Raw genomic sequence first — 12066 nt, forward strand, 5'->3', positions numbered from 1 at the left:
AATAAAAAAAAAAACGGCAGAACAGACAACAAGATTGGATCCTATCTAAAGATCTCTTAAGTATCTCTCGGATAAACTCGAGTTTCAATTGACAGAACTGAATTAATAAAATAATGGAAACGGATGAAGATTTTATTGATTGTAGTGGAAATTGGTGTAAACTGTAAGGAAACCAAATACAAACTACCAAAACCTAATCTGAGAGAAAACTATTCTCTCTACTGCCTACCACAAGGGTTCCAGAAATGGTGATTGCATGAACTTGCCAAATCTGATGCTCACTATCTTTTTGGGAATATTCTAAGAACAAAAAAAAATTGATATATACTAAAATAGTAAGAACAATTTGAAAAACTTATGCATTGGATCCTCTTCAAATGATGATACAATGAAAAGAAAGAAAATCCAGCTTTGCTTTTCATTACCAAATAGTGAGGAAAATCAAAATATTATAAATAAAGACTGAGAATCAATAACCAATTAGAAATTAGATTTTCAATATATCTAACATGAGTAGTACTGAGAATTTAAACAAAATAACAGGTCTTCTTGGAAATATAACACTTTTGCCAATTTCACCGTCATGCCATCAGGATATAATAATAAGAGATTAAATTTGCATATTGCCATGTTTTGTGCGTGAAGCCATTGTTGTTTCATGTCCTCTTTCTTTCCCTCGCCCCTGTATAAAGTGACAAAAGTTTCTGTTAAGAACTAAATGAGAAGATCAAAATCTTAATAAATCAAATCAGAGAAAATTTATAAAGATAAAATGATAAATTCATTTTCTATATATCTAATAGTGAGAATTACACACCAAGTAATAAGTATATGATTTATGCACAATGAAAAAAAACTTCAAAATAGATATAATAAAGGATGAACTATCAAAACCTAATCAAGTAAACGAGAAACAAAAATGACAGAAAAAGTCATAGATAAGTTGCTCAGAACTACACTTTTCACAATGTCCTTTCTAATAAGGAAAGCAAGAAACAAGAGTTTGCAACCATAGTTACATATATCTTGCCCTCGAAACAAACTATGGAGAAACTAGCATTCCAAACACTGATATTATTAGACAATAGATGGGTTAGTTATGTTCCAAAAATTATCTCTCTCAAATGACATCATAAGGTTTGGTAAAAAATGGAGTAGTTCATAATATCCATTCTAAAAATAGAGAAAACTTTAAGAGATAGCCTTTAGTCCGTAACAACAGTTTTAAGATATTCGGTAGAAAGATTGTAATGAAGAAAGAACCGAAGAACCATAGCTCTTATTACTCTTTTTGGGTCTACGAAGGTTTGCTGCCTCTAAACAATTACATATATAGGTACCTAATTATTCATAATGCACGTAAGTGTATCTGATCAACTAAATTTGAAATTTACAGCACCAATATTGCACTTTTTCCAGTATCTTTTCATATGAATATGTAATTGAGAATTAGGAATTCATTGCTAAACATGTTGTCTGGAAAAGTAACGATAAAAGAAGATAATCAAACTCATCATCAATGTTACATCTAGTTTAGAAACGTCAATTATAATAACTAGCCATGGTGATGTACTGCATATATCCATACATACATTATCTAACTAGACTCTCAAGATCATTATTGCTCTCAATTCAAAAGATAGCAAGGAACATTTTTAGGTGACACTGATAACATTTGGTCAGTTTCTTAAACTAACGTGATTTGCTCTAACTGCAAAACTAGTTGAAATATGACAGGGAATGAATTCAACTAACATGCCAAATAATTAGGAGAAACACTTAAGATCAACTTCAACACATATAATGAAACAATTTTTTTTAAACTACAACTGAATAATGCTTCTTTTGCAACTTTGAAACTGCATCAAACCTCAAATCAGATGAAAAATATAACAAATTAGATGACTAATTTTTTTATACAAAATCATGCAATATTCCATCATCCAATTTCTTTCTATGTCTCTTTATAGATGGAAGTAGTATACCACAATTGATTTAGCCGTTAACCTATCTGCATCACTTAGTTATAAGCTATAAAACATGACAAGTAGAAACAAAAGTTTTAAAAAGAGTTAACTAATCTACATTCTCTCAATCAAGGTCTATTTTCAATCCATCACTGTTAGCATCTTGCCATTAAACAAAAACTATTAGCTTCAATAGTAAACCATACCTTCTCTTAATACCTTACAAATGCAACTCAGTAACCCACTCTGGAGGCGGCCAGAACAACTTGAAATATTCGGGATAATCCGACAAAGGTGAAACCTGACCTTGATCCAAGTGAAAAACACTCATTTTACATTTCCTGATATTAAGACCGTGGAAGCTATAAGATGTACTATAGATGACACAATTCCCGTTGGCAAAACCCAACTCCGAAGCAGAAGCAGAAAACGAACATCCATTCCCCAAGAACAAAACTCTATCTCCTAAATCCGTCAACTTGATCCACTTTTTCTCCATTTCATCAAGCTTAAACACATCAATCCATACAACATTAAGACCTTCATATCTATCCACTAGCAACAACTCAAACTCACTACTCTCGACCAAGAATTTATTTTGCCCACCAAACACCGGCTCAGCGATCAAATGAGTGGTCAAATCCGGTCCAATCATGACAGTCCGACCAGTTTTGTCTACCACACAAGGCCGCCCTTTAAAAACACAAACATTTCCTCCTTGGTAGGTTGGCATGTTGGGTATCATGGTCCAACTGTCGTCCCCACAACGAAACATCATCGGCTCCAAAGAGATTTCAGATTTAAGTTTGACGATGATAACAGGACGCTGTTCCCCGTGACACACAGCAGCAACAAAGCTAAACAAACTTCCATCTCCTCCAATCAGGTGATGCATGTAGAACATGCAACCGAGAACTCGAAGGGAAAGTTTGTTAAAGTCAAGCACATTATTGAAATCTGAAGATAAAAGTTGGTTAGATGAGAAAGGATGCCAGAGTTGAGGTTTACCGTTGAAATCAGGACCGATTCTGATCAACCAAGGGTTGAGAGATGGTTGGTGTTGAGGTGGTTTGATGAGAAAGAAGGTGTGTTTGATGAGGTGGCTGGTAGTATATCTGCTGTTTAGAATATTGAAGAGTGGGTTGGGTTGTGGGAACGGTGGAAGGTTTAAGGGTAAAGGGTTTTTGTGTTTGTGGTTAGGGATTGAAGAAGAGCGCCATGTGGAACACACAGAACGAAAGTGAAGGAGGCAAAGTTCATTGTCGAGTTTTTGTGATATAAGTTGAAGAAGTTCTGGAGGAAGGTGAGACCAATCTGCTGCCATGGATTCTAGGGATATTGTAAATTGTCTACTTCTGATGCAAAAACCAACGTTGTAATTAATATTACTTGGTTTGAAAATATAACAGCAATGAAAGAAAGTTTTCATTGCATATAGCCATCTACACATGGCTCAAAGAAACAAGGATTAGCAATTCATTAATCTTTATTCCAACTACTAATCATACAAAGCAATTGGTCTGCAACTTTCAAAATGTAACTTCTTTAATCTCTTTTTATTTTTCCTAAGTTTGATGGGCTCAATGCATGCCATGCATCCCATAATGAGCAGAGTATCAAGAGTCCTTATAATGAGCGATGATGATGTAAACCCTTTCTAAATTTTGTTTATTTTTTCGTGAATGAACCGTTTCATCAGTCATGTACTAACAGATTAGTAGAATACAATGAATGAACTTAATAATTTGAAAAAGTATGCTCATGAATAATATGTATTGCATGAAATGCCAACTATCATTGAGGATGGATATTATTGGTAGTAGTTAGCCAACGTGTTAGCAAAACATTTTTTTTTTGGTGGTGGCCGAGATTCAAACCCCGGACCTTGCATATAATATGCATTGTCTTTACCAACTGAGCTATGCTCACGAGGACGTTAGCAAAACATTTGGCACACCACAAATGGTTACTGGTTATATGAAATTAAAGTAATCGTTGTAGATAAAGTTATAGGTGAATCATGAAATGTGTTACTATTTATGAAGGAATTGTGTTATTGGTGCTGGTGCTGACTTATACAAGACAACTTTCAATTTCAATCTTTGTAGTTCGATTTAGTTTGACGATGTTCAATAGCCACCTCCACACTTAGTCGATAACACAAGCAAATGATCATGTCCTCAACACCAAAATTCTATTTTCATCAATCCAACAAAAAAATTGCATTTTAGTACAAACAATTTCCCCAAAAATGAAATACAAAATAATCTTATTGGGCATGTATTCCTGCATTTCATATTCAAATCTTTTTGCATTTCCTCGTCAAACGGTTAATCGATCTCAAACTATATCTAATCCATATAACCACCATGTAATAATACTTATTAAGAGTTATATTACCTTTTCTCATAATAAACTGATTTTATAATACAAGTAAAAATTAATAAAATCAGTAGCAGAAGAGATAAGACCAACAAGATAAACATAGCTAGCCATTAAAACCATGAATTAGCTAGCACTCCTAACTTCAAGCATGTATATTAAAATTTTAACAAAATTACTTTTTACAAAAAGGGTTTTGGATTCGAATGAAAATCACAATCATCACCATTTCAGTTTCAAATGCAAATTCAACAACAGAGATAGTAGATCATACCTTTTTTTGCTTGATTCACCAACAAAATTTAGATAGCCGGAGTGTTTATCCTTGCATTTGTCAGAAAGTCAGAACCTTGTCGCCGGAGAAGATGAAGTGAAGCTGTTGGAATGAAGGTCGAAAAACTAACTCTATGACAAAAAACTAACGTGTGTTCTTGAATTAAAACTGGTCATGCATTAGTACAAGGGGGAGGTATACTAGAAAAATTAAAAAAGGATTAAAAAACTATTTTAGTATTTTTTTTTTTATCAACGTTTGATACCCCCCACCCCCCACCCCCACAGCTTGTGATATGGATCTTTCCCATGGCCGGAAAGAAGTATCCATTCCTTTTTTCTCTTCATATTTTAGATTTGTTTGATTTTAATTTGAAAATTGTTTTTACATCAAATAACTTCCTAAAAATATATGGAAATTACGAAACTATCCCCAGCGGTAGTTAACTACCGTTGGTAAATTGACAGCAGTTAACTGCCGCTGAGGTCAGCGGAATTTAGCTACCGCTGCGTATGTCTACATATTTAAGTCAGAAGTTACCTTCTAGACACTCTCTTATCACACACTCTCTCAAAATCTCAATTATCACACACTCTCTCAAAATCTCTACTAAAATCACTCAATCTCTCAAAATCATCCAAATTTTTTACTCCAAAATCACAAGTAAGTAATCTTAATTTTAGGCTATTAACATATATTTTAATTGGTATATATGTTTATAATTTTAGTTGTAGTTTTAATTTTAAATTTTGATTTTTTTTGTTAATAAAGTTATGTTGTAGATATGAAATCTTATTAACATGTATTATGAATACTTGTTATAATAGAGTTATGTTGCTTGAATATTTGCATGTTTTATGCTATATTTTTTAGTTTTTTTTTTTTTGGTATTTTAGGGTTTATGTATAATTTGCACTTCAAGTGTTTGATGAAATGTTTGAATGAGATTTTCATTGATTGTTTAATTTCTTGTGGTATAGATCTGAAACAATGGACAATTTGTTCAAAGCTCAAGTACGTTTCAACGGTGGAAACCCACATTTATTCAAGGTCCGGATCGATGTCACGCTAAAGGATCTGAAGGATCAACTGAACGAAATCAATCAAGGACTCAACCCCGGAGACACAAGGAGGGTGCATGACCTTCAGTATGCACGTCCCAGTTATTTGCAGACCGAAAAGATAATGTTGACAGACGATGACTGCGTGAGGAGCATGTTCTCCAAATATTATCAGGAACACATGTTCCCTAGTATTGAGATGGAAGCTACATTGCTGAGATCGCCTGAAGATACTCTCAAGAGTTTGATTATGCCAGAAAATTATGTTTTAGGTAGCATCATTATTATGTAGTGTCTTTCTTTCGTTGGAATTTAAGTTTAATTTTTGTTAGTTTGCTAAAGATGTTGGTACTGAAGTGTCTTATAATGAATGTAAAGATTTGCAAGCCTCTTTGAAAAGTCAAAAGAATGGATAAAACATATGTTGTATTCTACCTAATGGTTATACAAAAAATTTCATCAGATTCTTTTGTATAAGATGAGTGGGACATAAGGAAATGCACCTCTAAGATGTTGTTTTGTACTTGATCATGCTCCTCTATCAATTGAAAATTGTCAGTTGGCAGAGCTGTAATATTAAGTTCAAAACAACCTCTTGGAATGCAGTCATGTTCAAAACAACCTCTTGGAATGCAGATATATCTGCGAAAAAACAAAATCAAAAGCACATAAATAAGTGGACTATTTACTTAGGCATTGGGAAAACAACAATTTGATTATTTTATGCAAAAAGCAATTTGACGAGTAGGTCGTTTGGGCTACTTAACTGTCACTAGGCCATAACTTTCTTACTCAGTCCATATGGCGACTCATAAGTTTATGCAAAAACCTCTAGAAGAGCATTGGAATGCAGCTCTTCGTGGTGTTTGTTATCTCAAGGGAAATCCCGGCCAAGGTATTCTTCTCCAAGCTGATTATGATCTTCAAATTTCTGCCTGGTGTGACTTGAATTGGGCAGGCTGCCCCTTGACTAGGCGTTCTCTAACTGGATGGATTGTTTTTCTTAGGAACTCCCGTATCTCTTGGAAAATCAAAAAGCAACAAGTTGTCTCGCGTTCCTCTGCTGAGGCAGAATATCGTTCCATGGCTACTACCGCATGTGAGCTTAAATGGTTGAAAGCACTTTTGCTCTCTCTCGGTTTCCCCCAATCTCACCCCATGAAGATATATTGTGATAGCCAGTCAGCATTGTATATAGTTGTTAATCCAGTTTTTCATGAGCGCACAAAACACGTTGAAGTTGATTGTCATTTCTTACGTGATGAACTCCTCAAATGCAATATTTCAACTCATCATGTGTCTACTAATATTCAACTAGCTGATATATTTACTAAGGCATTGGGAAAGCAACAATTTGATTATTTTCTAAACAAGTTGGGCATTCACAATCTTCATGCTCCAACTTGATGGAGGGTCTTTGGCGACTGATATCTTCCCATTAATTGCCAATAACGTCATGAAGATATTGTCATTGTTTGACATTATACTGTCATAACAACACATAGGCCACCTGCTGTACATATCTTTGATTTAGTATCAGTACCATTATTTTAGGTGTAAATGGGTTTAATGTTAGGCACATATATTTGGAATGATTAGTTATTTTGTGTGTGTGTGAGTTTTTCTAGAAGACACCTTTTATGAAGGTGTCTTTTAGCAAGTTATTCTATGAGAATTTGTTAAAAGACACTAACTAATTTTTATGACGGTGTATTTTATCAAAGTTATAAATAAAAAGTGGAAATCACACCTTGAGGTGTGGATTGCTAAAAGACACCTTCATTGGTGGCTTCTAGCAAAACCATATATATATATATATATATATATATATATATATATATATATATATATATATATATATATTAGAAAAAGGCTCAATGAAAATCATGATATTCCAACACATCAATCTTTGTTAGTTTTGTTAAGTTTCTGTAAATCAGAAACTGAAGTTTCTAACTTCTTTTAATTCGAGATCGCAGCGGTAGTTAACACCGTCAGTTTTGCTCAACGGTAGTTAACTACCGCTGGGGGCAATTATGGAATTTCTGTGTTTTTAGGAACTTATTGAAGTCGAAAAAGCAATTTTCTTTTTAATTTTAGTAATCCCTCCGTCTCACAATTATTGTCTCTTTAACATTGTTTCTTTTTCTCAAAATAATTGTCACTTTACAATACCAATACAATATTTATTATTTTTTTTCCACTATTATGCCCTTATTTATTAAACTAGTATGGACACCCGTGCCAAGCACGGGCTAGAATATCGTCATACTTAATGGAGATAATATTAAGATGAAGAAAATGTCAGTTAAAGTCTAACATTGGATAAAAGAGTTCAGGTTGAACAACAAATAAGTAAAAAAAAAAAATCATACTTAAGCCTTTCGGATGAAGATGTATCATTCTCACTTATCTGATTTCTATTTTTTAAAATGTGTGGATCCACATTAGTGTTGGCTCGCTCAAAATGCACAACAGTTGCATTATATCCTATTTCAACATTTTGGTGGAGTAGGAATGGTATCATTCTCACTTATTTTGGGGGAGTGGTATCATTCTCACTTATTTCGGTGATCGATCACGGGCACATAGAGTCTGACACTTAATGGAGAGATGTTAATGTGTCAAATTCGAGTTAAAGTTTCACATTTTATGTAAGAGTAGATGTTGAGAGAGATGTTAATGTGTCATGTGTGAGTGAAACTTCTACTTTTGATATTGAACAACATATATGTGAGATGGCTAATATACCTAATGTCTTTAGGTTTCGGATGGAGATGTGGTTTTCATCTTACATATGAGGTTTCTCATATTCAAATGTGACAATCCAATCCATTGTAGGATTTATCTGAAATCCAAACACTATAATGATATTTTTTTTGTTTTGGGATGTCATATGTCATTCACCTTAATCCAATGTCTTTGTCTAACTTTAATTATTTTAAATTCTTTCATTTTGGTCTTCGGTGGGTCACAGTATAAACAATTGTAGAAGCATTATGTTGAGTCGACAAAATACATACTTATTAGACAATTTGAGTGAACATGCGGTGTCAATATCACCTATGTGGTTGCTCTTAGTCTAATACAGTGATCCAACCTAATTTAGGCTCCATCTATCATTCTAACATTAAGATGAATTACTTTGTTGGTGTTTGAATGTCATTTATTAATTATTTTATCTAAAAAATTAGTATTTAGATGTCATTCGCTTTCATGCTATTTTTATTCAACCTTTATCATTTCAAACTCATTCACGCCTGGTCTTTTGAATGATTTGAAAATAGAAGAATCTTTATAACGATTGTGATTTGACAAAATACATGTTTACTAAACTCATTTTAAAATGCTAATTTTTTACCCAAAAACCTTCAACTCCTTCAAGAAACCACTTCCAGCCCACGTTTTTGAACATGTTGTGTCTCTGTTTGACATTAATTGACTATGTCACATAATTACATGCACGGACGGTCTCACACTTGATTAAGATATGTTAATATGTCAAGTGTGATTGTACATTCTACATTGGATGAAAGAGTAAATTTTCAACAACATATAAGTGAGATGCTCCATGTACCTAATGCCTTATGGTTTTGTGTTAAAATGCGGTATCAATCTCACTTGTATGGTTGATATTGGCCTAATATAAATATTCATATCAGTGTAGGTAGGCTTACCAGGAATCTCAATATTATCCCAACATTATGATAAACATTTTTGTTAGTTTTTGGATGTCATTTGCTTGATTTTTTTTATCTCAAATTTTATTTATTGGAAGTCATTCGCTTTCAGGTTATATTTTTTATTCCACTTCTATTATTTTAAAATCCTTCACTTTTGGTCTTTGGTGAGATTACAAAGAAAAACTGGATATTGTTCTGCTGAGTTGACAAAATACACGCTTGTTAGAGGTTTTAAAATAATGTAATTTTTTTATTTTAATTTTTTGTTAAAAAATTTGTCCAAAAATATACAACTCCTTCAACAAACACGTCCAACAACTACTTTATTCTCTATATTCACTGACAACGCATAAACCCCTTTTTTCTTATTATTTCTTTCATTTCAAATTCCTTTAATGTCTTCTCAATTTTTCTAGTTTATTTTTTCTCTTCTTTTCTCCATTTTCAGGAAAGAAACAAAAATCTTCCTTCATTAAATCACCACCAACCCACTTTTTTTTTACTATGTTACACCTTCTCTAGTCTTATTTAGCTGTGCTACCAGATCATATGCAGAGAGTCTCAAACTTAAGGGACAATTATTATTTTTTAAATAAGCTAAATTAGCCCAGCCAATTTAGCATTGGGTCCCAAGTCAATACCATCAGACTTACCCAAGTTGGTTAAATAATAGATATTAATATGTCATATCTAAGTTAAAGTTGCACATTAGATTGAAGAGCATAAGGTGATGAACATATAAGTAAGATGACCCCATATACTTAATACCTTGAGAATTTGGATGTGGTGTCAATCTTACTTTTGTGGTTGCTCTTAGCATAATGTGATTATCCTATCCTGTTTAGGCCCATACATAAGTCCCAACATTATAATGATCTTTTTTTTTGTCATTTTCTTGATTCTTTTATTTTAAAATTTAGTTTTTTTTTATATCATTTGCTTTAATTCTATTTTTTTAATCCAACCTTCATTATTTCCATTTCCTTCACTTATGGTCTTTGATGAGATCTGACAATAGCAAAACATAGATGTGTTATGTGAAGTTAACAAAATACATGCTTATTATACATTCTAAGTAAAGATGTGTTATCAACCTTAATTGTGTGGTTGCTCTTATACTAATTTAATGATTAAATCCAGTATAGACTCCTCCTTGGAGTATCAACATTATGATTAACTATTTTGAAAGTATTTGGATATCATTTTTTTTTAAAAAAAATATCTTAAAATTTAGTTTTTTGATTTTATTCGCTTTCATAATATTTTTTAGGCTTAATTGCAGTTTAACCCCCTAACTTTTATAAAATTGCAATTTTGGCCCCCTAATAAAAAAACTACAAAACAGCCCCCTAAGTTCTGCATCTGTAGCAGTTTTTACCCCCCAAGACAAAAAAAAATAAAAAAAAAATAACACGGGGCACCTCACTTAGGGTGCCACATCAGCGTAGACCGAGTCAAAGTTGACATTGGGGGCTAAAACTGCCACATATGCAAAACTTAGGGGGCCGTTTTGTAGTTTTTTTCTTTTTAGGGGGCCAAAATCGTAACTTTGTGAAAGTTAGGGAGTTAAAACTGCAATTAAGCCGATTTTTTATTCAACCTTTGTCATTTCAAAATCCTACATATTTGGTCTTTGGTTGAAATGCAGATGTGTTATTCTAACTTGACAAAATACATTCTTATAATGATAGTAATGTTTGAAAATATATATATTCGTTACTATAATTATATACATGTCAGTTTTACAATATTTAATTAATTGTGAGATTAATTTTTTTTATATAATTATAATGATATTTTGTTATCATGTACGCATCAAACACATGATAAGATTTTTGTTATCATGTCTATATCATATCATGTCTCTATCGAATTTCATATTCTATCATATCTCTATCCTATACCGACCATCAAAGAGGGTTTAGTCTAGCAGTGTAAAGACATACTTTAAATTTAAAGGTTACAGGTTTTGAGCCCTTCTAGTATCTTTGGAGGTATGCAAATGTAAATACTAAATAACTTAGTGAGTGCTCTTTTATCTCTAAGATTTTTTCTACCTTATACAAAATTAACATTCATTCACCATAAAAAAAATTTACCAACAAAAAATTCACTATGACTTTTATTTTTTTTAATAATGGCATTAAATGTCATACCCAAGAATCATTATGGTCCATTGATCATTATGAAGTTTTTTGTGTTAAAAGATATTTATGATCATTATTATTATACTATTAAAAGACGTTCTTATGTCAAGCACGTGAGAATTTTCTTCTTTTTAATTATTATTTTATTTGTTTATTTTTTATTAGTGAATGAAATGTTTTTTTTGGAAATTATGAGATTAAATGATATACACTATCAATGTTTGTTTTACACTAACATCCAGTCACACAATCAATTATCAGACACAATAAAAATAAATTTAATATAATTTTTGTTATAGACTTAAAATTATTAGCCTTTAAGTTTTTTATTTTTCAAAATATTTATTATATTAATTAGTTTGATTTTATTGGGGTATATTTTAGGCTTTCATGAAATATATATGTTGTTTTTATTGTCATTGGATTTTTTAAAAAAAACCTGTTTTAAAATACTTGAAATTTTCCTTAAAAAAATACTTAAAATTTACTGAAAATGAATTTAATAATGTTAAAAGTAATGCGGTAATTTATGGAATTGTGATTCAATTTGAG

The 12066-nt window shown here is 32.1% G+C and overlaps 1 protein-coding gene and 1 pseudogene across 2 annotated transcripts; one reads left to right on the forward strand and one right to left on the reverse strand.

Moving 5' to 3' along the window:
* Positions 1 to 463: 463 nt before the first annotated feature.
* Positions 464 to 4760, reverse strand: LOC146936587 (F-box protein SKIP23-like; annotated as a pseudogene). The gene is made up of 3 exons (XR_015030665.1): positions 4624 to 4760; positions 2192 to 3322; positions 464 to 682 (listed from the first exon to the last, which is right to left on the reverse strand). The product of XR_015030665.1 is annotated as an F-box protein SKIP23-like (transcript).
* Positions 4761 to 5613: 853 nt separating this feature from the next.
* Positions 5614 to 5976, forward strand: LOC146936588 (uncharacterized). The gene has a single exon (XM_085749247.1). It carries the CDS (start codon positions 5614 to 5616, stop codon positions 5974 to 5976), a length of 363 nt encoding a protein of 120 aa, XP_085605373.1.
* Positions 5977 to 12066: the final 6090 nt, after the last annotated feature.

Source organism: Medicago sativa, chromosome 3, assembly GCF_051527215.1.
Source record: "Medicago sativa cultivar Bolivia chromosome 3, Bolivia_mono, whole genome shotgun sequence".
In the NCBI taxonomy this organism is placed as follows: domain Eukaryota; kingdom Viridiplantae; phylum Streptophyta; class Magnoliopsida; order Fabales; family Fabaceae; genus Medicago; species Medicago sativa.